Here is a 25770-nt window from a genome sequence, read left to right as displayed (position 1 = left end):
ACAGCTGTGTAATCGGCTGACTGACGCATCTGATTAGTATCTTTTTTTTGTTCGGGGGGGGGGGGGCGCAAACGAGTCTGTGGCGGGCCGCCACAGTCTCGTTCATTGGTGGGAAACACTGCAATAGCGCTGAGGGACCAACTAATCAAATCCAGAAGAAACCCTGTAATTAAATTTACTTAATATAAAACTGAACAGCATCAGAAGGTTCAAAGAGCTGTGGGTTGCTGACCCCTTTCATCTAGGGAGTATGCCAAAATATGTAGGGTTTTTATGCCCGATGATTCCGATGTTCACCAAGACATCTATATATATATATTTTTTTATTAGGTGTTTGGGAAGCTTATCTGTGGAGATGCAGAGCCAACCCCCGAGCAGGAGGAGAAAAATCTGCTTTCGTCTCCAGAAGGAGAGGAAAAGGTATGCACTGCAAAGGATAAACGTATGTCTGTATCGTATTTGACACGTTGTATTCCCATATTCCAATAGGTACCATCAGACGCGGACCTCAAAGAGCACATGGTCGGAATCATTTTCAGCAGGAGCAAACTGACCAACCTACAGAAACAGGTCGGCTTTACAACAAAATTAGCAGAGGATTTAAATTGTCGTCAAAAGATGTTTAACCTTTTTCCCGCCCTGTACAGGTGTGCGCACACATCGTCCAGGCCATCCGCATGGAGGCGACGCGCGTGAGAGAGGAGTGGGAACACGCCATCTCCAGCAAGGAGAACGCAAATTCCCAGCCCAGCGACGACGACGCCTCGTCGGACGCCTACTGCTTCGAGCTACTGTCCATGGTGTTGGCGCTGAGCGGCTCCAATGTGGGGCGTCAGTACCTCGCGCAACAGCTGACGCTGATGCAGGACCTTTTCTCGCTGCTGCACACGGCTTCACCACGAGTGCAGAGACAGGTGGGCCAGGCCTGACAATAATGTACTGTATGTAGTAGAGTAGTTGTAGTAGTAGAGGAGTTGTCCCCAAATCCAGAGGTTGTGGGTTCGATCCTCCACCCTGAAGAACTCGTCTAAGTATCCTTGAGCAAGACACTGAACCCCACGTTCCTCCAGGTGCTTCATCACCAGTAGGTGGATAGCGATGTAGTTTAAAGTGCTTTGAGGGCCTTCAAAGGTGGAAAAGCGCCATTTACTATTACCATTTACCATCGTACTATAAGTCGCGCTGGAGTATATGTGATACTGGTCAAAAAATGTGTCAAAGAAGCAAACATAAATCAGTTGCATTTGACTATTCAGTGCCCTCCATATGTATTGGCACCCCTGAAAAAGATGTTGTTGTTTTTTTAGCTTCTAGTATTTTTTTTTATTTTATTCAAATAATATGGGATCTTAATGGAAAAAAAGAGAAAAATCCAACCTTCAATACAAGTGCATTCATTCAGTGGGGAAAAAATCCCACATAAAGAAAAAAATATTTGACATCAAATAATGTGTGTCACAATTATTAGCACCCCTGGTGTTAATAGCGGGTACCCGCGGGTTATTAAAAGTATTAAAAAAGCATTGAATTTAGTTTTCCATTATTAAAGGTATTAAAAGTATAAAATTAGGTGTCGTAAGTCTGGAATTTTTTCACCGTGGTTTTAATTTTCAAGAACATCTCAGTGCAACCTAAATTATATCCGTGACGAAGTTTTTTTTTTTTTTTTTTTTTTTTAATCCATAACGAAGATGACACTTCGAATTTTTACGATGCACTGCACCTTGTGCGTGCGCGCCGTTAGCATCATTAGCATCAATATCACAACAGCAGGCAATCGCACAGTACTGTGTGCTAACGCAAGGAACTGCTCAGATGCCTTAGTTGTTATGTTCAACGAAAGCCTCAACAAGACAACCAAGTCCAAACAGTTGGACCAGCATGTGAGGTATCGGATCGGCGACCAAGTCGCATCCAGATACTTTGGGTCACAGTTTATGGGTCATGCGAAGGCAGTGGACCTGCTTAACATTTCAAAGTAAGTTGCCAATTTCTCCAATTAAAATGTGTTAGAGGCAATAATGTATTTCTGCACGGTTTGCCTTTCGAATGAATGTGAATTTCGCAGTTTTAACACTAGAGTTAGCCATGTTCAATGGGGTATTGGCAGGTGCACTAGCCTTAGCATGGATAAACCAGAGTCGTAGATTCACCATCACTCTCAGATACACAATACGGTTGACACTGTCTATTATCGGAATGAGTGCGGGGTAACGTTGATCTGAATGACATGGCATGGTGATAGGCAAATTATAATGTAGGTGATAGTAAAACACCTCCTGGTATATTTAAATGTTTTTCTTGATTAAATAAGAGTATGGATTTTCTCTGATTAAAAGAAATGTCTTCAATAGCTAACAAAGGATTAACACGTGTTTTGTATACTTCTTGTAATGTGATTAGAAAAAAACAATTACCAAGGGAAATGGTCATGTGTAGCTTTTTTATTTTGTGGTAATTAATGTTAAACTACTGACATTTAGTGGCTGTTTTTTAAACTTTCACTGCCAATTGCAAGCACTTTACAGTTAAGGTGGCCAACTTGACAATCACCTACCTACCACCTTGACTAGGTCCTCTTAAAAGGGAAACCTTTTGTATTGCAAATTTTAATTTCTGAAGTTGCTTTACAAAAAGTGTCAAATCCATTTTATCCTGGGGAAAAAAATTCTGAAAGACCTTATATTTAAATGTGTTTTAATTGTATCTTCAATAAATGTGCATTCTTTTGTCAAACACACTTAGTAATTGAGGTTAAATTTGATATTCAGTGCTTTATTTTTTTAATATGGTTCAATATTATCTAAATAATGGGTGCGAGAAAAGTATTAACTTTCAGTTGAAATGGCATTAAAAATGGTCTTAAATGTCTTGAATTTAGATTTATCAATCCTGGGGGGACCCTGTAATACTTTGTACAACCCCCTTTTGCCAACAAAACAAGGTCTGGGGACTGAGATGGCCATGGGAGGAGCTTGATTTTGTGTCCGGTGAACCATTTCTGTGTAGATTTGGCCATATGTTTAGGGTCATTGTCTTGCTGAAAGACCCAGTGATGACCCATCTTCAGCTTTCGGGCAGAGGGCAACAGATTTTGATTTAAAATGTCCTGGTATTTGAAAGCATTCATGATGCCATGCACCCTAACAAGGTTCCCAGGGCCTTTGGAAGCGAAACAGCCCCACAGCATCACTGACCCACCCCCATACTTCACAGTGGGTATGAGGTGCTTTCCAGCATGCGCATCTTTCGTGTCACACCAGACCCACTTAGAGTGTTTGTTGCCAAAAAGCTCAATCTTGGTCTCATCTGACCAAAGCACACGGTCCCAGTTGAAGCCTGGGACCGTGTGTAGCTTTTTGAGCTAAACATATGGCCAAATCTACACAGAAATGGTTCACCAGACACAAAATCAAGCTTGTGAAACATTATATGAGAAGATTAGGTGCTGTTTTGTTGGCAAAAGGGGGCTGTACAAAGTATTTTCACCAGGGGTGCTAATAATTGTGACACACATTATTTGATGTCAAATAATTATTTCTTTATGTGGGATTTTCTTCCCCACTGCGTGAATGCACTTGTATTGAAGGTTGGATTTTTCTCTTTTTTTCCATTAAGGTCCCATATTATTTGAATTAAAAAAAAATATTAGAAGCTAAATAACACATCTTTTTCAAGGGTGGGCACTGTACATCGGATTTTTGAAAGAAATTGTAGGCCTACCATATGTTCAGGTTTGCCAACAGTCCCAGATTGTGCGGGACAACTCGGGCCCTATAATGGTCTCTTTTATCCCCGCGCCCCTGCAAGTCTGTTGACAGCCCTGACTGCCGGTATAACATTTCAGAAGGTGTAAAATTCTATATTTTAATATTATACAGTATAAATTGCAGGCTTGGTCAAAGTATGAAAAAAAGTGGGACTTACAGTTCGGAAAATACGTGTCACATCATCCGAACAGTGACAATGCTTGCTGTTTCTCGTTCCTTAATCCAGGTGACATCATTGCTCCGACGAGTCTTACCGGAGGTGACGCCGGTGCGACTTGCCAGCATCATTGGAGTGAAGTCCCTGCCGCCGGCGGACATCAGCGACATTATCCACTCCACGGAGAAGGGCGACTGGAACAAGCTGGGCATCCTAGACATGTTCTTGGGCTGCATTGCCAAAGCTCTCACTGTGCAACTGAAGGCCAAAGGGACTACTATTGCTGGCACCGCCGGCATGGCCGCCGGCAAAGGGGTGACTACTGTCACTCTGCCAATGATCTTTAATTCCAGGTGTGGTCACTCGGTGTTGACTTTTGATTCATCTTCCGTTGTTGTTGCCCTTGCTGTATTCCCTCAGTAATTCAATGTTTTTAATTTTAGCTACATCCGAAGAGGAGAGAGCCACTGGTGGATGAAAGGCTCCACTCCGCCTCAGATTGCAGAGATCATCATCAAATTGGTCAAAGACATGGCAGGCGTAAGCGCATTTCTCTGGAACGGCTTGCACACGTTCACTACCGACGCACCTGAGATGGCTGCGTTTATTATTTACAGGGTCACCTTTCAGACGCGTGGTCACGAGTCACCAAAAATGCAATCGCTGAGACTATCATAGCGCTCACCAAAATGGAGGAGGAGCATCGGTCGCCTGTGCGCTGCATCGCAACCACTAGAGTATGCAGTCACTTGGTTCCTATTATTGCTTTCTTAGTCTGCTTTGGTAACCATTGAATTTGTGGTTTCCTTTCGGTCCGCTAGCTGTGGCTAGCGCTAGCTTCCCTGTGTGTGCTGGACCAAGACCATGTGGACCGACTGTCTTCTGGTCGGTGGATGGGCAAAGACGGACAACAGAAGCAGATGGTAAGGCTTGCATGAAGTAAAAATATCAGTACTCGGGATCCTTATTATCATTGTGTAAAAAGGAAATTATATGATAGTTGAACGAAAAAAGCATTAAATGGACTATACGGGATTTTTAGAGTTAATTTATAATACTTTTCTACTAATCATGCATGATTCACCAATGCCTTGATGAGAACAGAGACCTAACATTTGAACTGCGACTGCTCCAAAAAGCATTTTCTATTACCTTCAATGTTTCAGCAAGCCTCCGCCCAATTTCCTGCAGGGCAAAAACACTTTTCTAACCCACTTAAGACTCGCTATTAGTTGTTTTTTACATTTCTGGTGCTGATTTGATAGGGCAAATGCTTGTCGCTTCGTGTTCGTACAAGCATGCATGAGCTGCAGTTACGATTTTAGAGAGGGCAGTCACGGGTCAAAAAGTGACAAACTCTATATATGTTTATTACTCCACAAATGAGGAAAAAATGTTTTTTTTACACATTTTAAAATAGTTCCTACTAGGGTTGTACCGATTATGTTTTTTTGCTCCCGATCCGATCCCGATCGTTTTAGTTTGAATATCTGCTGATCCCGATATTTCCAGATCCGATTGCTTTTTTTAGCTCCCGATTCAATTCCAATCATTCCCGATAATTTTTCCCGATCATATACATTTTGGCAATGCATTAAGAAAAAAATGAATAAAACTCGGACGAATATATACATTCAACATACAGTACATACAGTGGGGAGAACAAGTATTTGACACACTGTCAATGATTGGCAGTGTATCAAATGCTTGTTCTCCCCACTGTAAGTACTGTATTTGTTTATTATGACAATAAATCCTCAAGATGGCATTTACATTATTAACATTCTTTCTGTGAGAGGGATCCACAGATAGAAAGACTTGTGACCTTGTATATTGTGACTAAATATTGCCATCTAATGTATTTGTTGAGCTTTCAGTAAATGATACTGAAGGCCATGCCCAATGCATGATGGGAAGTGGAACCATGATGAGTGAAACCACAACTGTGCCTAGTGCTACCAATTCATATATCTTCTCTGCGATGGGATATAATTCAATGTTACCTTGCCTCCCCTCATTGCTTCCCATGATAATTGTAATCGCAGGGAGAGGGATTTTCAACTAGAAAACAATTTAATTAAAAATATATATAATAAAAAAAGGCGTGGCCTATATTTTTTGCCGATTCCGATACTTTGAAAATGACGTGATCGGACCCGATCGATCGGAGACATCTCTAGTTCCTACTGATGTTTCAATATACTATTTATTTTTAAGTCTTAGCTCATTGGAGGCCATTGATGACAAAAGTTGTCGATTATCCATTTTGACTCGTTCGATCGCTGACAGCCCCCTAAGTCAAATTGGATTGGACGTCTATCGCCGTCAGTGGCAGTGGAACGTGACCACTCATTACCGGCCTTCGAGTAATTTGATTAGAAAAAAGCTTCAAATTAAATTTTGCTGCTTCAAATATTCATTTTGAGTGGTTTTGGAGTGGTTTGTTTTGAAAGTGTTTGCATGTAGTCTTATTGATTTGGGCGGATACACTGCCCTCTAGTGGCAACAGTGAATAGGACATAACTCATTTAACACCAGCAGCTCCCTATTAAGACTAACATAAAGTATGTTTTTGTTTGCGCTAATATATTTTTCAAGCACTCGTAATTTAGTTCATAGGTATTTTTAACTGTTTTTTTGTTGGAATATGTATTTAAACGATTTGTTAAGAGCGTTCTTAACTCTTTTGCTCCCAGAAACGTATAAATACGTTCTATTTTTAAATGCCCCACTGTCCCAAAAACGTATTTATACGTCTTTTGCCTTTTTTTTTTTTTTTTTATATGAAGCATACATGGCTTCCGCTGTATCTGAGAAACAAACAACAACGCTCCAAACCCATTTTAAAGCAACAAAACTGGCCACTGGAGGGCAGTAGTGCATTTCGTAAGACGAGGCAACCTGATTCAACAGCAGTGAACGGCCAGGCAGCATGGTCAGAGCGCTGGCGGCATGAAACCAGGCGGCGCTCCGACCGAACAAAACAACGAGAGGACGCCAGGCGCTGGACGACCGTGCAAAACGAATGAAACCCCCCCGTGGAGCGGCTTGCCAAGCAGACCCCGCAGAAATGCAAAAATAATCCATCTTTGTGAGACAAACAGCGATGAGGGAAAAGTTTACACAGCTGACGTGGCGACAACGGCGTCATCTCGGCGACAAACCGTCATCTCTCAGTAGTCGTGTGTGAATAAATTATAAATATTTGTCTGGTTGTTCATGGTATTTTGTAAAAGGAAAACATTATTCAGATGTTTGGAATGTAACTAATGCAAAAAATAGCTTTGTTAAAGTCAAAATTATGTTTGAAATGTATGCGTTTACAAAAAGCTCATTTTCTCCGTTTTTTCATCAGAAATTGGAAAATTGCTCAAACTCAGCTATTTTCTAATGCTGATTTCTAAAGAATGGGAAAAAGATACGAACTTACTGTTTTTTTCTGCTGAAAGAAGAGAGTCTAATCTTTCTTTTGGTGGGTTCCAAGTTTATATAGCAATAGAACAGAATTTTCTGTGGGCCTTGCAAAATCAGTCAAAATCCAGAAAAAACGGCCGGGAGCGAAGGGGCTTGCTCTGGTGAAAATGGCTGGGAGTGAATGAGTTAAAAAAAAAAAAAAAAAAAAAAAGTTAGCATTTATAGCATTTAAGCTAGCAGACTTTAGTTGTGCAAGTTTGCCAGTTGTTCTCTTGTTGTACTTAATTCCTCATTTATTTATTGTTTATACCATTTGAGTGCAAGTCTGCATAGTTTGAAGAAACACTCAGGAATTTTATTTTGTATTTGAATTGAATGCTCTTTTGAAAGTGCAATCTTAGCAAGCCTTTGTTTTCCATCTCCTAAAATTTATTCCGCAACGCATTAAGTTCCTAATTCGATAACTCAATTATTTGAACTACCGAGTTGATAGATTAATCGACTACTATAATAAACGATAACTGTAGCCATGCATATTATGTATGTATACATATTATATATTATTATTACTACTACTATAATTTACAAGAAAATCACCGCCACGATAGTTCAATTTATCACAAAAAAAAAATACTGAAATTGCCATCTTTTTCTTCCGCCTTCTCTTTAGCCAATGTGCGACAACCACGATGACGGCGAGACGGCGGCCATCATCCTTTGCAACATGTGTGGCAACCTTTGCACCGACTGCGACCGCTTCCTCCACCTGCACCGACGCACGCGCTCTCACCAGAGACAGGTCAGTGTTTGGCACTTTTTAAATGATTTTTTCAATGTTATATCCAGTGTTGGGAATAACGCCGTTACAAATAACGCCGTTACATAACGGCGTTATTTTTCACTAACGGAGTAATCCAATTATTTTCTCCGCCGTTACCGTTACTGACGGTCAAAACCGGTGCGTTACTTACTTTGAATAAATTGAAGAAACTACCAGCCGTCTACTCTGCTCTGTTTATTTGTCATCCAAGACTCTGGGTGCGTTCAGGTTCATGACAATAAAAATAGTAAACACACATAGCCTACCTTTGCAAGAACGATGGAGTTGCCGTTTGATACGGTTGTAATGTGCAGGTCCTGCACCCATTCGCAGCAAAACTGTTCATAGCTTTGTAGCGATTTGTAATTTCGGAATCACTGATGAGTTTAGTAACATACACCAAACAATAAATACAGCAGAATGTCCAATTCGCGTAATTGTGGAAGCCCATCAACATCTTTACTCCATTTGTCTTCAGCTTGCTCGTAAGGGTCAACATTGTTCATATTCTTAAGTTTCATCACATATCTGTTCTTCGCCTTAGTAACGAGTTTGTCTCTTCATCGAACTGGCAAGTTAAAGTTTAATGTCCCGTGAGCCAGACCTGCTTCCAATATGGCTGCGTTGTTGTCAAATCTCACGTGATCCCCCATTCTGTGACGTAAACGCTCGAGCCTAATACTTACTCCAGAGCCGGTGTTTCCACACACGAACCTGAACAGCGCGTGCGGCAAACACACACACGCAAAACAGATGCAGAGGGATATGATGGCATAGCATTCAGAGGAAAATTTGTCCTTTACGAGGTAGAGATATAAACACTATTTCAAGTTGGTCGAAATTAAAGGAAAGAATGTGCATGTAAAGTGTAATTTATGTCCCGGGGCAAAGCTTTTGTCAACATCTGTAGTAAGCAATTCAAATCTGTTTATTTTTGTTGCACTTCAAATGTAGGATAAATATATTGCTGGTGAGGTGCAATAAATATTACAAGGCTCTATAACACAACTACCTGTCTGTTCTTCTCTATTCAACTGACTCAAATACTGCTCAGAAAATTTCAAATTCTTTGACATACAACAACTTCTTTTTAAAGTAACGGAAATAGTTACTTTCCCTGGTAACTAGTTACTTTTACCATAGAGTAATTCAGTTACTAACTCAGTTACTTTTTGGAAGAAGTAGTGAGTAACTTTAAGTAATTACTTTTTTAAAGTAACGTGCCCAACACTGGTTATATTGCGATACTTCGTGTATCCCAATAGGTTATCACATTTAAATATGTAAACTAAAGTACAATTCATTCATTCATTTTCCATGCCGCTTTTCCTCACGAGGGTCGCGGAGGTGCTGGAGCCTATCGCAGCTAACTCGGGGCAGTAGGCAGGGGACACCCTGAACTGGTTGCCAGCCAATTGCAGGGCACAAGGAGACATACAACCATTCACGCACACACTCATACCTACGGACAATTTAGAGTGTTCAGTCAGCCTACCATGCATGTTTTTGGGATGTGGGAGGAAACCGGAGTCCCTGGAGGAAACCCACGCAGGCACGGGGAGAACATGCAAACTCCACACAGGAAGGCCAAAGCCCGGGATTGAACCCTTCTAAAGTACAATCACATTCGTAAATGAATGGCTTCTGGTTTTTGAAATGTAAATAAACCAATCTATTGTGATAAAACAACAAAATTGCAATAACTGCATTAACCATCAAAGTGAAGTCTAACTGTAACTGTAGTCTTGAAACAAATCTGAATAAGGAAAAAAATTGCAATAAAATAATGCAAACTGGTTAAACTTAAGAGTAACTGAGATCTGCCATGACAGAACATCGCTTCAATGATATCTGGCGCCATCTAGCGTCGTGAATGGGTATCACCTCTAGACTGCGAATATAAGACGACCCCCACTTTTTCACTCTTATTTCAATGCAAAAAACACCGTCTTATATTTGGGCCAATATGGTAATTCACTTGTGAAATTTTACGTTACGTTACATTTGTGGGTACGGCTTATTGTCGAGTGCGGCTTACATGTGAATGAATGTGTTGTGTTTGTAACCATTTGGTGGCGAGGCTTATATCCGGGTGCGGCTTATATGGATACATAATTTGCACGTAGAATTTGGTGGTTGTGGCTTGTGGTCCACAAATTACAGTAGCTTTTTTTTCACTTTAATAGTTGTATTGTAGAATATAGTAGATTGATTTCCTGACTCATTGAATGATAATTGTATCGTTATCTGTAGCCTTGTATCCCAAATCCTATGGTATCAGGAGCATTTCCACCTAATTACATGAAATGATTGTGTTCGCTTATTGTCTTTGCATGAATTGTACCAGGTGTTTAAGGAGGAAGAAGAGGCCATCAAGGTGGACCTCCACGAAGGTTGCGGTCGGACCAAGCTCTTCTGGCTGATGGCTCTGGCTGACTCCAAAACAATGAAGGCCATGGTGGAGTTCAGAGAACACACAGGTTCATTGGCGTGCAACACACAGCAGTGATGCTCAATGTTTTCCTCTAACGTTCCTGACTTATTCTCAGGCAAGCCTGCATCGAGCAGCTCGGATGCGTGCAGGTTCTGCGGAACGAGGAATGGAACCGAGCTGTCGGCGGTTGGAAGTGTCTGTTCTGACCCTGACTGTCAGGTAAACTGTCTTTGAGATGTTAGAGTGGAAAGTCTTGCATTAGCAGAGGAGGGCAGGGTAGCCCAAACTTTAACTCAAGTGATAGTAGCGTTACTTCAAAATGATACTACGTACAAGTAAAAAAAGTATTCAGTGAAAAGAGTAATCAGGTAATGTGGAACTGCTTACAATGTCAGATTATTTTTTTCAAGCTGTGGCATATTTTTTTCTAGCATGTCGACATGGATTGTTATTAGTATTATGTACTATGACCTATTAGATGACCATATTAGTACAGAAAAATAACTGAATTCTGACTACAAAAATCTATAGAAATGAAATATCACCCGTCCAAAGAGCATGAGTGCCCTCTAGTGGAGAAAATATCATTCATCATTGGTTATGTGACTGTATTTTGTGGGCATCTTAGCAAAAACAGAGAAAATGCAATGTCTTACTACCCACCTCCGGCATGAGTTACTGATCACTGTTCCAGTTCATTTTGTCGTTTTCACTTCTCATTTCTTTTTTCCTCCTACAGGAATATTCCAAGCTGGCGTGCAGTAAGACGCACCCCTGCGGGCACCCGTGCGGTGGGGTCAAGAACGAGGAGTCTTGCCTTCCATGCTTGCACGGCTGCGATAAGAACACAGGCTGCTTAAAGCAAGACGCCGACGACATGTGCATGATTTGTTTCACCGAGGCGCTCTCTGCTGCCCCTGCTGTACAGGTATTGTATTTTTTTTCTCAGTATAATTATTCGTCGAGTATAAATTGGACCAGCCAAAGAATGCATATGAAAAAAAATACATTTTTCGAGGGGAATTTCTCAGTTGATCGGAAACCACGAACAAACAATATACGTTAAAGTAATAATGGTAAAATAAACAACAACAGGCGAAATAAGTTTCTTTTCACGTAACATATTAAGTTTTTCGGTTAACTAAAGAACACAACACAACAATCTCGCGGCTGTCAGAGTGAAAAAAACCCAACATATATTAGATTCTGACGGTATGAAGCCAAAATATCACGGTTTCACAGTATCACGGTATTGCAATTACACCTCTAAAATCTGTTACTTTAAGATATCTGGGTTAAAAAATAAATAAAAAACTTTTCCCCATTGAACACGATTTTTATTTTTCAAAACATATTAGCAAATTGGAACATACCGTATTTTTCGCACTATAAGGCGCACCTGACTATAAGCTGCTACCCACCAAATTTGACATGAAAACGACATGTGTTTGTAGATAAGCCGCACTGGACTATAAACTGCAGCTGTCCTCACTGTATTATGGGATATTTACACCAAAAGATATTAACTAGTAACAGATCATTTGACAGTGGCATCATACGACTGTCATAAGACCAAATGAAACATGAAGCTTTCAACCAATTGGCTTCAAGCTTCATTGCTTCAAGAAGCTTCATTTGACCATCACTGCTCCCTTGGGGGAGACAATCAACCTATGATGTCACCTGCTGTCAACACTGATGTTGTCCAACATGCCTCCTAGCATGCATTGCAGCACTACAGATGTAAATAACAATCAAAAATCATGTTCTGTGCTAATTATTTCTTAAGTTACTGTTCCAGTTATTTCTTTAATTGCGAGTTATGGTATTTGGTAACACTTAATTTGACACTGTCTTCATAAGACTGTCATTAAACATTCATTGTTATGATATGACACTGTCATGAGTATTAATGAATGCTTGTAACAGACGTCATTTAGGGTTTTCTGGCAGATTATCTCACTTTTGAATTAATGTAAAATAGCCGAGCTGGACATAAATGGAGTTAGTGGCAAAACTTGCTGGATGACACTTAATGACATATGTTATAAGCATTCAGTAATGCCCATGATAGTGTCAAATATAGTGTTACCTATTAACCCAAATAACTCAACAAATAAGCCTCACTGGCCTATAAGCCGCAGGTTTCAAAATGAAGGGAAAAAAAGTAGCGGTTTATAATCCGAAAATTACAGTAAGTATAATGTTACAATAAATCCCAAAAAAAAGAAATAACAAAAAATAAGCCTATACCCACAGCCACAGCTCAACATTATTACCATCAGAACAAAAATAATTGAGTTATTTATCATAAAAAACGTGTGTATGACTCTTATATATGACATGTTTTACCACCGCTAGACACACTAAACACACTGGAGTTAACGCTCGCAGCTGGTGGGAAATGTTCATGACACTGTTTACTAACCTTTAATTTTGTTTGAATGTGAAATCATATTGGAGGTATTACCTCCTCGGCAGCCACCCTCTGCAAACATGTTTTACATGTCGGTTGGCCCTCCTCCTATTCGCCTCGGCCCACTGTAACTTTTCTATAGCCAAAGTATTCCTATACCATAGAGGTGTGCCATCTTAGGCACCCCACGATTCGATTCGATTACAATTCAGGGTGCTACAATTCGATTTTTGAACGATGATCGTGGTATTGACGATGATTGCAGTTATCGCGATTATCACGATTATCGACGAATCATACAGTATTGATTAATAAAGTAGCCAAACAAATTTATGTCCATTATTTATTTAAAATATCCTTATTATTGAACAGGTAAAATGGAAATATGCCCATACAACAAAAAGCTGCCCTTAAGCTGCTTTTTTATTTTTTATTTTTTTTTTTTACAAGAAAGTGCAAAAACATTAACCATTTTAAAGGGAGTACTTATTTCTCTTTACAAAACAATAAAATTTACACTGGTGGAATAAATTCCACATTTTCTGGACACAAAGTGTCCTTAGAAATAAGACTTCTTTTCACCAATATACTTTGTTTTCACAGTGTTACAGGTGGAAATCACAACTGCTCTTGACACTGCCACACACACGCTCATTACAGCGCGCGCACTTTCTCTCTCTCCCACAACAACAGATTTCTGTACTATTTCGCATGTTTGTAGTGTTACCGCTGTACTTAATCATGGTTTTACACGTTCTGCATATGATGTACACGTTAGCGAATTTGCTAATTAGCTTAGCTCAAAAACAACAACAATAAAGGCTAAATAGTACAGGAGGGTTCATGTACTCACATCTTATAGACGCACACAGGTCTTAGCAATGCACTCAGGACATTTTTCAATTGAAATGCCTTAAAACTACTGCTGGACAGTAGGAAAGACAAGGAGCAACAAACTATCTCTCTTCCCCTCTCGCTCTAAAAAATAACTGCCTGGTCGCGCTTCTGTATCTCCCTGTCTCATACACAAATTTATTTTCCAGTCTTTTAAAAAGGAGCAAATCTCTCTCCTAGTAACTGGGAGCATCCATCATAATGTTGTGCATGCGTCCGTTAACGGTGTCCGGGCGGCAGACCTGTCTTGAATTTCGTTCAGCAACGAGCGGCTGTCATAAAGTTATGAGGGAAAAATCATCAATTAAATGTCTAAATGTCAATAAAGCAACACGGATTAGCTCCGTTGTTTGACTCCTTCCCTAGCTCGCCACGACCGAAACAAAATGGTGACGTCACGTACCGCAATGGTCGGCAACGGATCGCCGCATACGTTTCTTCAACACAACATGGCCGTGTCAATTAAAAAAAAAATCGGTCTTTGTATATATATATATATATATATATATATAAAATATATTTATATTTTTGTCTCCATCCCTGTACCCGTTTATAACGCGCACCATGATTTTACAAGTTAATTTTGGGGGGGAAAAGTGCGCGTTATATTCGGGAAATTACGGTAATCGATTTTTTTTAACTCCTCCACTATACCAGCGGTCATTTTCCACGATGGGTGAAAAAGTTCAGGAGTTTCACCTCCTCCAGCCTTCATGTAACATACAGTGCTGCTCGAAAGTTTGTGAACCCCACAGCGATGGTCAGATTTTTTGTAAAAAAAACTAAAATAACCTTATTAAATGTTAAGTTATACCCAAATCCACAATACTGACATTCCAAATAATGGACTGAAACAAAAGAAATAGTTATATTGTCATTCTTTATTTAACAAAAGTGGTTGATTTAAGAAAAACTCAGATATCATGTGTGCAAAAGTATGTGAACCCCTTCAGTTAATAGGATATTGCGCCTCCTTTTGCAGAGATTACCTCAACCAAACGGTTTCTGTAGTGACTAATCAGCCTCTCACATCTACTTTGGGGGATTTTTGCCCATTCTTCCTTGCAGAACGCAGTCAGTTGAGAGAGGTTTGATGGGCGTCTGGCATGAACTGCTCGCTTCAGGTCCCGCCACAGCATTTCAATGGGATTTAGGTCAGGACTTTGACTGGGCCAGTCCAGAACACGAATCTTCTTCTTTTTCAGCCATTCCTTGGTTGTATTGCTGGAATGCTTTGGATCATTATCATGTTGCATGATCCACCTTCTGCCAAGCTTTAACTTCAAAACAGATGGCGTCAGGTTATGTTCTAGGATTTGACAATATTCCTCAGAATTCATGATTCCCTGGACTATGTGGAGTTGTCCAGGTCCTGAGGATGAAAAGCAAGCCCAGATCTTGACATTCCCACCTCCATGCTTCACTGTTGGGAGAAGGTTCTTTTGGTGGTATGCAGTGTTGACTTTTCGCCAGACATGGCGGTTTTGGTTGTGACCAAACAGTTCAATTTTGCACCTACATGAGTTGATGAAAACTCTTTTTAATTTAGTCTCGACAACACAACTGTTAAAAAAACAAAAAAAAACTACTGAATTGATTGATTAGGAAATCAGGTTGAAATAATAGAAAATTCCAAAATGTTGAGGGGGTTCACAAACTTTTGAGCAGCACTGTAGCTGGCTCACTGACACTGAGCAACAACCGATGGGGGTTGGTTGAGCCTTGCAGCTGCACGCGAGAGATTTCTCCCTGCATTTTATGGACATGAAAAATAGCTACGGAAAATTTATGCGGTTTTGAAACCACGGTATACCTGGAAACTGGTAATCAGCACATCTAATCCAGAGCCAGGCGAGTGGGTGAGGTTCTAGCGTCGACCAAGCCGAGCGAAGTCGCTCCCAGCTGGATTAAACGTCAACTGGCGGAGGGGGTATGAAAGTGGCGGGAAAAAAAGTGATTGTGCCTTAAAATTATTGTACTAAACCACAGCAAATGCACATTAACATTTAAATTAAAATTGTATACTGTTCGCTTGATTAAACTCCAAACTAAGGGACATCAATGGAAAGCAACTTTCGAATGAATGTAGCAGTGATGAAGCACATTTATTTTATTCTCCTTCATTTAACAATTTCTATATTTCTTTGATACCTCAAAACTTCCAAACCCCGGACATGTTGGCTTTAAGCCAGCAGTGTTAGCTCGCTGTGTTTTGATTACGTCATCACAAGAGGACTAAGGTTCTTTACACTTTTCGGTGGTACTTTTGGCCTTTTAATCGAAAACCGAAAAAGCAATTTTAGCTATTTTCAGCACCGAATTTTCAGTCACCTATCTAATTATTTCCTTATCTCTTTTTTTGTGTTATTCCCAGCTGGACTGCACTCACGTATTCCACCTCCAATGCACCCGGCGTGTTCTGGAAAACCGCTGGCTTGGTCCCCGCATTACTTTTGGCTTCATGTTGTGTCCAATTTGCAAGGTAAAGTGACCTGAGCGGATTAAAGTCTGTAACAAAGAGGCGACATTTAATCCCGACCCTGCGTGAGAGCCTTTGTTTACATTCATCCTCACGTTGAAACCTTTTCAAAATGTTTTGTCGTTCAGAACAAGATCAACCACTCCGTGATCAAGGATCTGCTGGATCCTATCAAGGAGCTTTACGAGGACGTGAGACGAAAAGCCTTGATGAGGCTGGAGTACGAGGGTCTGCACAAGAGCGAGGCCATAACCACGCCAGGCGCGCGCTTCCACAACGACCCGGCGGGCTTTGCCATGAACAGATACGCCTACTATGTTTGCTACAAGTGCAAGAAGGTAAGGGGTGTCCAAACTAATTACGTTTTAATTGGCCTCAAAGCAAATCTGATTAAAATATCATTGAATACAGCCCGCACAAGAAGCTTGAGTTCAGTCTACATTCTGTCAACATTAGATTGAGCTAGTCACTTAAACAGTAGCTCTCTATTAGCTAAGGGGTCAAAACCTGATAATTGTTGAAGTTCAGTATTTTGTCACATTTATTCTTAGTTCTGCTAAGTTTGTTTCAGTAGTGTAAATATTAGGGCTGTCAAACGATTAAAATGTTTAATCGAGTTAATTACAGCTTAAAAATTAATTAATCGCAATTAATCGCAATTCAACCGTCTATAAAATATGCCATATTTTTCGGTAAATTATTGTTAGAATGGAAAGATAAGACACAAGATAGATATATACATTCAACATACGGTACATAAGGACAATTTGTTTATTATAACAATAAATCAACAAGATGGCATTAACATTATTAACATTCTGTTAAAGCGATCCATGGATAGAAAGACTTGTAGTTCTTAAAAGAAAATGTCTTAATGTTTTCGTTTTAATAAAATTTGTCAAATTTTCAATCAAAAAATAAACTAGTAGCCCGCCATTGTTGATGTCAATAATTACAGACACAATGCTCATGGATGCTGAAGCCTATAAAATCAGTTGCTCCCAAGCGCCAGCAGAGGGCGGCAAAACTCCATAAAACACAACAAGTGAGCGTTTCACTGTGTACTGTCATTTAAATCTCTCTGAGTGGGGCATCTGCGTTAATTGCGTCAAATATTTTGACGTGATTAATTTAAAAAATTAATTAACGCCCGTTAACGCGATAATTTTGACAGCTCTAGTAAATATAAATATAAGTGTTGCACCAACGCTATTTTTTTGGCTCACGATACCGATTCAGATACCTGGCGAGTGGTACCAAAACAGCTGGTCCCCAGGTTATGATGTACTCGACTTAAACGATTTCGACTTTACGACGTCGGAGTCTGGTCTGCCATTTTGTCTCAGGCCTTGCATTCTCGAACTAATGTTTGAATTTTTTTAGGCCTATTTCGGGGGAGAGGCCCGTTGCGACGCAGAGGCAGGCCAAGGTGATGACTATGACCCCAGTGAGCTGATTTGCGGCGCCTGCTCTGATGTTTCCAGGGCTCAGGTGGGTAAACGATACCTGCACCACACCCTGAATGTTTTGCTTTGTATAACGAACACGGCAAATAAGTGACTGGAATGACAGGCTACAGATATTGAGTTATGATTTTCTTGCTCTCAGATTCTTTTAGTTTTTCCTTTTCCGTATCTAAATCAACTGAAAATAATATTCCTTTCCGCCTTTCCAACCAGATGTGCTCCAAGCACGGCACGGACTTCCTGGAGTACAAATGTCGCTACTGCTGCTCGGTGGCAGTCTTCTTTTGCTTCGGCACCACGCACTTCTGCAACGCCTGCCACGACGACTTCCAGAGGATGACCAGCGTCCCCAAGGAGGAGTTGCCGCATTGCCCCGCAGGTATGTAGCAACTCTTTGGATTATTTTCCCATAAGCAGAGTTTAAGGGGGGGGGCAGGGGGGGGCCACCCCCCCAGTGGCCGAAAACTGTCATTGCATGCTATTGACTTTCCTATCTATATAAAAGTTGTAAAGCAATAAACAAACAACAAAAATAAATGAACAAAAAAAAAGTTATTTTTATAATGGGTCAAAATTATTTTTCGAACAGATCATGTGACTAGCACCTTAGACGGTCATTTGCTCTGCATATTATTTAAAAAAATAAAAATAAAATAGGGGAGGGCAAAATGATATTTTTCTTTGTTGGAAATATTTTTAAAAACATTTTTTTTAATTTAACTTTTATGGGGGATTGAATGATATAGACACAAATGTCTTACCCATAATATAGGCCAAACACAAAAAGGATTGCTTAAATCAAAGAATCAAAAATTAAGCGTTCAAATGGAAATATTTGAGTCTCAAATATTTTTTCGCATTCAAAAACTTTTTTTCCGTGATTGAAATCTTTCTTTTTTTGATTGAAGTGATTTTTCATTTGAAAATATATATTTTTTGTTTGAAGGAACTTATTTTTTGATTGAATAATAAAGACTAGGGTTGTTCCAATCATGTTTTTTTGCTCCCGATCCGATCCCGATCGTTTTAGTTTGAGTATCTGCCGATCCCGATATTTCCCGATCCAATTGCTTTTTTTTTTTTTTGCTCCCGATTCATTTCCAATCATTCCCGATAATTTTTCCCAATCATATACATTTTGGCAATGCATTAAGAAAAAATGAATAAAACTCGGACGAATATACAGTGGGGAGAACAAGTATTTGATACACTGCCAATGGCTTTTCCCATTGGCAGTGTATCAAATACTTCTTCTCCCCACTGTATACATTCAACATACAGTACATAAGTACTGTATTTGTTTATTATGAAAATAAATCCTCAAGATGGCATTTACATTATTAGCATTCTTTCTGGAAGAGGGATCCACGGATAGAAAGACTTGTAATTTTTAAAGGATGAATGTGACTTTGTATATTGTGACTAAATATTGCCATCTAGTGTATTTGTTGAGCTTTCAGTAAATGATACTGTAGCCATTTAACTTCTGCCCAAATGCATGATGGGAAGTGCAACCATGACTGTGCATCGTGGTACCAATTGATATACAGTGCCTTGCAAAAGTATTCGGCCCCCTTGAACCTTGCAACCTTTCGCCACATTTCAGGCTTCAAACATAAAGATATAAAAGTTTAATTTTTTGTCAAGAATCAACAAGTGGGACACAATCGTGAATTGGAACGAAATTTATTGGATAATTTAAACTTTTTTAACAAATAAAAAACTGAAAAGTGGGGCGTGCAATATTATTCGGCCCCCTTGCGTTAATACTTTGTAGCGCCACCCTTTGCTCCAATTACAGCTGCAAGTCGCTTGGGGTATGTTTCTATCAGTTTTGCACATCGAGAGACTGACATTCTTGCCCATTCTTCCTTGCAAAACAGCTCGAGCTCAGTGAGGTTGGATGGAGATTGTTTGTGAACAGCAGTCTTCAGCTCTTTCCACGGATACTCGATTGGATTCAGGTCTGGACTTTGACTTGGCCATTCTAACACCTGGATACGTTTATTTTTGAAGCATTCCATTGTAGATTTGGCTTTATGTTTTGGATCATTGTCCTGTTGGAAGATAAATCTCCGTCCCAGTCTCAGGTCTTGTGCAGATACCAACAGGTTTTCTTCCAGAATGTTCCTGTATTTGGCTGCTTCCATCTTCCCGTCAATTTTAACCATCTGCCCTGTCCCTGCTGAAGAAAAGCAGGCCCAAACCATGATGCTGCCACCACCATGTTTGACAGTGGGGATGGTGTGTTCAGGGTGATGAGCTGTGTTGCTTTTACGCCAAACATATCGTTTTGCATTGTGGCCAAAAAGTTCAATTTTGGTTTCATCTGACCAGAGCACCTTCTTCCACATGTTTGGTGTGTCTCCCAGGTGGCTTGTGGCAAACTTTAAACGAGACTTTTTATGGATATCTTTGAGAAATGGCTTTCTTCTTGCCACTCTTCCATAAAGGCCAGATTTGTGCAGTGTACGGCTGATTGTTGTCCTATGGACAGACTCTCCCACCTCAGCTGTAGATCTCTGCAGTTCATCCAGAGTGATCATGGGCCTCTTGGCTGCATCTCAGATCAGTTTTCTCCTTGTTTGAGAGGAAAGTTTGGAAGGACGGCCGGGGCTTGGTAGATTTGCAGTGGTCTGATGCTCCTTCCATTTCAATATGATGGCTTGCACAGTGCTTCTTGAGATGTTTAAAGCTTGGGAAATCTTTTTGTATCCAAATCCGGCTTTAAACTTCTCCACAACAGTATCTCGGACCTGCCTGGTGTGTTCCTTGGTTTTCATAATGCTCTCTGCACTTTAAACAGAACCCTCACAGAGCAGGTGCATTTATACGGAGACTTGATTACACACAGGTGGATTCTATTTATCATCATCGGTCATTTAGGACAACATTGGATCATTCAGAGATCCTCACTGAACTTCTGGAGTGAGTTTGCTGCACTGAAAGTAAAGGGGCCGAATAATATTGCACGCCCCACTTTTCAGTTTTTTATTTGTTAAAAAAGTTTAAATTATCCAATAAATGTTGTTCCCCTTCACGATTGTGTCCCACTTGTTGTTGATTCTTGACAAAAAAATTAAATTTCATATCTTTATGTTTGAAGCCTGAAATGTGGCGAAAGGTTGCAAGATTCAAGGGGGCCGAATACTTTTGCAAGGCACTGTATCTTCTCTGCGTTGGGAAATAACATAGGGTGTTAAGAAAAAGATCAACTACTACCTTTCTTCCCCACATTGTTTCCCACGATTATTCTAATCGTTGAAAGAGGGATTGTAAGGCTTTAGCCATTTAAAAAAAGGCTCCAAAGGCTACCAAAATTCTCTCTACTCATTTTACGCTGCCTGTATGGGTACTGTATGGTTAAAACGGCGCCATTATAGATTGAACGCAACTATGCGTGAGTGGGTCGTGCAGCGCATGCGCTAATTGCGTTAAATATTGTAACGTGATAAATGTTTGCCGTTAGCGCGATAAATTTGATAACCCTACCTTAAGCTTAAACTAAAGACTCTGGAAGAGTGTAACACATTATGTCTGTAACGTTAAATACAATTAGAAAACGATTTCATTAAAAAATATATATGTGGCGGAAAACACTCAGGTGACTTGAAGTTCCGCTCCGAGACCCTCAATTTGGCCAACTTTCAAAATTGTCCGAAATGCATGTGTGATACATCATTGGAAAGCTTAAAATCTCAATTTTCTGGGGGAACAAAAATTTTGATTAGGAAGGCATTTTTAAAAAAGTATTTTTTTTAAACAGCAAAACCCTAATTGGAGGCGAGAGCACGCGAGAGCAGAATTAAAGACGCCACGATTTTAACGAGATATTATTGTGTACTTACCTTGTTTCGATCCAAAAACTCCATGTAGCGTGTATCACCGAGTGTCAAGACACAGCTGTGAATGGCCACAGCCGGATTTTTTTTTAATTTTATGGGTGAAACATGGAAATACAACAAGGGTCACGATGCATAAATCGCAGACAACAAGGAGTGGTTGAGATTTTCTTTTTCATATAGTTACCCTTTTAAACGTTTTTTTTCTTTTTTTTTGTTTGGATCGATTATTTATCATCTAACATATTGGGGAAAATGCGACAGTAACATAAAAAATACAATTAAGTGATAGTTGTGAGGTAGATATCCGAGACTTTTTTACAGACGCCAAATTTTTCATTGTGACGTAATTCGTTTAAAAGTTTAAAATATGCGAGTGAATAATTTTTTAAAGTCATTTTGTTTTTTTAAACTAAAATTTAGACATCAATTAATGATTCTAAGCTAAAAATGACAGACATTTTGAATAATAAATATAATTACTTACCTTCTTTTTATGGCTAGGTTAAAACAAAAGCGGTTGCGCGACGTCTGTAAACGGGGGTTTTCAGGGTATACCGCACAAATTGAAAATAGTTCGGAGGCTTAGTGGGCCATGAATCTGCTATGGCAGCATATAGACATATTGTTCTGTCAAACACAACAGTTCTTTTGGCATAAAATACAGCAGTTTATTTTAAAGAGGGGTGCAAGAGCAGAAACTGCTTTTTCAGCCTTGTCTGTGTTTTCCGCCATATATTAAAAAAAGGCATGTCCGATATTGTTTTGCCGATTCCGATACTTTGAAAATGACGTGATCTGACCCGATCGATCGGGATGCCGATCTCTATTTTTATCGATATATGTTTTGAAAGTGTTTACATTTAGTTTTATTGATTTGGGTGGATACACTGCCCTCTAGTGGAAATAGTGAATATGACAACTGATTTAACATGGTTGAATCCAGCAGCTCCCTGTTAAGACCAACATAAGGTAAGTTTTTGTTTGAGCTAATGTTTTTTTATTCATTCGTAATTTAGTTTAAAGGTATATTTAGCAGTTTTTTGTGCGAATATGTGTTAAGAGCATTGTTTAAAAAAAAAAAAAAAAAAGCTAGCATTTAAGCTAGCGGACTTTTGCTATGCAAGTTGTTCTTTTGTTGTACTTTGATCCTCACTATTTATACCGTTTAATTTATTTTTAAATGCGTTTAATGCCAGAGGTCGATCGATCGGGACATCTCTAATATAAACTAGGGCTGTCAAACGATTAAAATTTTTAATCGAGTTAATTACAGCTTAAAAATTAATTAATCGTAATTAATCGCAATTAATCGCAATTCAAACCATCTCTAAAATATGCCATATTTTTATGTAAATTATTGTTGGAATGGAAAGATAAGACACACGACGGATATATACATACAACATACTGTACATAAGTACTGTATTTGTTTATTGTAACAATAAATCCAAAAATGGCATTAACATTCTTTCTGTTAAAGTGATCCACGGATAGAAAGACTTGTAGTTCTTAAACGATAAATGTTATAGTTACAAGTTATAGTAATTTTATATTAAAACCCCTCTTCATGTTTTCGTTTTAATAAAATTTGTAAAATTTTCAATCAAAAGTAGAGTTAATATAATAATAAGAAGAATAAAAATAACAGTAATAAAAATAGAGTGACCAAAGTTTTACGTGTATTTTGCATAGCTATTTTGATATGGAATGCCAGTTCATTTTGCATTGTTGTTTAAGAATAGGGCCTCATTACTATAGACTGAAGTGCTTTTCTTTTTGTGAAAAAAATTTTTTTTTTTTGGAGAGATAGGAATATTATTTTTGTTGTGCTTTCACTAAACGATACTTACATTGGGGAGAGCAAGTATTTGATAGTATTTGATACACTGCCAATGGGAAAACCCATAGGCAGTGTCTCAAATACTTGTTCTCCCCACTGTATGTTTGTTGTGAAGGAGTTGCCAATAAACGGCGCGGTCCAAAGAACGCCTGTGTCCACCCGCCTTTATTGTATTAAATATATCTGTACATATCTTACCCAAAATACAACAAGAGACACATAATTGCCACTAAAAGAAAGAAAACTTACCGAAATATGTGTGGAGCACAAATAGCAATTTGCGTTGCATTGTGAATACAGCATAAACGTCTAACAACTACTAATTCTCCCACGTTTTGAAGAAATAACATGAGTATGGAACGGCGCTGCCCCCAAGCGGCCGGTGGCATTCTCTTCACTCTTAATGCCCATAAACGGCCTCATTGTATAATCTGTTTGAGGCAATATGCGAGATGGTCATTCACCCCAGCGCCAGCAGAGGGCGGCAAAACTCCATAACAACAAGTGAGCTTTTCAATGAACAGTCATTTAAATCTGTCTGAGCGGGACATCTGCGTTAATTGCGTCAAATATTTTAACGTGATTAATTAAAAAAATTAATTAACGCCCGTTAACGCGATAATTTTGACAGCCCTAATATAAACTATGCAATTTTTTTGACCCTGCCTCTTGGAGGATTCGAGAATCGTTCGGAACCGGAATCGAAACGTGGAAACGGAATCGGAACTGGAATCGTTCAATTTCAAACGATGCCCAACCCTAACTGTAACCCTTTGTTCATCTTTTTTGACAGGTCCCAAAGGCAAGCAGCTGGAGGGCACCGAATGTCCGCTGCACGTGGTCCACCCGCCAACGGGCGAGGAGTTTGCTTTAGGCTGCGGCGTATGCAGGAACGCGCACACCTTCTAACCAAGAGTTCCGCCATCGGGAACTACTGTCGTCCACTGTGATCTCCGGCCTGCTGGTTGCTGAAGCGCATTCAGCATGCGAAGCTCGGCTCCTCCCCGCAGGAAACGCGTGCAGATTCCCGGGCTCGCCGAGAGCCCTCGGGGTCCTCTCTTACCGACCCGGGGTCCACTTTGGATTCTTTGGGATACCTGAGCGGGAAAGAAGACGAACAATGACTCCGAAATATATACAGTATATACATAATAGAAGAAAATAACCTGTGGCGTGTTTGCATGCGGCTGTCGAACTTCCCCGTTGCGCACCTTCTGCAACCAAATGAAAGACGCGTCTGGGTTATTAAAAAAAAAAAAAATGAAAGGGACAGGCCGTATTTCCAGCTTCTTAATTATTATACATTTAAAATGTTGTTGTATGTAAAACATTTTTCGTAATCTTGTACAGTATTCTCCAACTGTCAAGTGCGTAAAAAAAAAAAAGGTGGTCAGTGAGACTGTTATAAGAATATCGTTTGGAAGGAAAATAGTGTACGATTTATCTAATCTTGTATATAATGCTACTATTCAAATGAGCTGTATTCTCAAAGTTGCTACTTTTCACTTCACTTTTCTTTGATATATTCTGGGTTATGTTTTGAGCCAGAACTGTTAATGAAGTGCAATACTGGGCGTGCCTCCTGTTTTGCAGCTGTTTAAAGAAAAACAAAATACAAAAAAAAAACTATGGAATGTATGTCAATAAAGCCACTGTACATTTTTATAAAGCTAATGGCCCAGTGCTTCTGATTGTAATGATTGTTCTTCTTTTTGAGGCTGCTACTTGTGGATGTACAGTTGTGGTCAAAAGTTTACATACACTTGTGAAGAACATAATGTCATGGCTCTGTTGAGTTTCCAGTTATTTCTACAACTCTGATTTTTCTCCGATAGAGTGATTGGAACAGATACTTCTTTGTCACAAAAAACATTCAAGTTTGGTTCTTTTATGACTTTATTATGGGAGAACAGAAAAAGTGATCAAATCTGCTGGGTCAAAAATATACATACAGCAACACAAATTAGCAATTTCTTGTGAGTGATTATTGACTTGAACAATCGTTGACTTGAACAAGTCAGGAAAGTCACTTGGAACCATTTCAAAGCAGCCGTAAGTCCCAAGAGCAACAGCGCAAACAATTGTTTGTAAGTATAAAGTGCATGGCACTGTTTTGTCACTGCCACGATCAGGAAGAAAACGCAAGCTATCACCTGCTGCTGAGAGAAAATTGGTCAGGAGGGTGAAGATTCAGCCGAGAATCACCAAAAAGCAGATCTGATCAAGAAGGAAGCC

General features: G+C 39.6%; 1 protein-coding gene across 17 annotated transcripts in view; it reads left to right on the top strand.

Annotated features, from left to right (window-relative positions):
• mycbp2 (MYC binding protein 2) overlaps positions 1–25204 on the top strand; it is a 203001-nt gene extending 177797 nt beyond the window's left edge. For all 17 annotated transcript variants that reach the window (XM_057853359.1, XM_057853360.1, XM_057853350.1 and 14 more), the window contains 16 exons: positions 331–420; positions 490–570; positions 648–914; positions 3997–4280; positions 4371–4467; positions 4545–4664; positions 4749–4850; positions 8012–8140; positions 10509–10641; positions 10711–10814; positions 11335–11523; positions 16280–16387; positions 16513–16722; positions 17768–17875; positions 18064–18229; positions 24329–25204. In XM_057853359.1, coding sequence (XP_057709342.1) covers positions 331–420; positions 490–570; positions 648–914; positions 3997–4280; positions 4371–4467; positions 4545–4664; positions 4749–4850; positions 8012–8140; positions 10509–10641; positions 10711–10814; positions 11335–11523; positions 16280–16387; positions 16513–16722; positions 17768–17875; positions 18064–18229; positions 24329–24444 — 2304 coding nt within the window. In that variant the 3' untranslated portion in view covers positions 24445–25204. The remainder of the gene's footprint in view (positions 1–330; positions 421–489; positions 571–647; positions 915–3996; positions 4281–4370; positions 4468–4544; positions 4665–4748; positions 4851–8011; positions 8141–10508; positions 10642–10710; positions 10815–11334; positions 11524–16279; positions 16388–16512; positions 16723–17767; positions 17876–18063; positions 18230–24328) is intronic.
• Positions 25205–25770: the final 566 nt, after the last annotated feature.

The sequence above is a fragment of the Corythoichthys intestinalis genome, chromosome 12 (genome assembly GCF_030265065.1).
Source record: "Corythoichthys intestinalis isolate RoL2023-P3 chromosome 12, ASM3026506v1, whole genome shotgun sequence".
NCBI classification, from domain to species: Eukaryota; Metazoa; Chordata; class Actinopteri; order Syngnathiformes; family Syngnathidae; genus Corythoichthys; species Corythoichthys intestinalis.
Note: the sequence above shows the minus strand (reverse complement) of the source record. Positions and strands in the feature narration are given on the sequence as shown.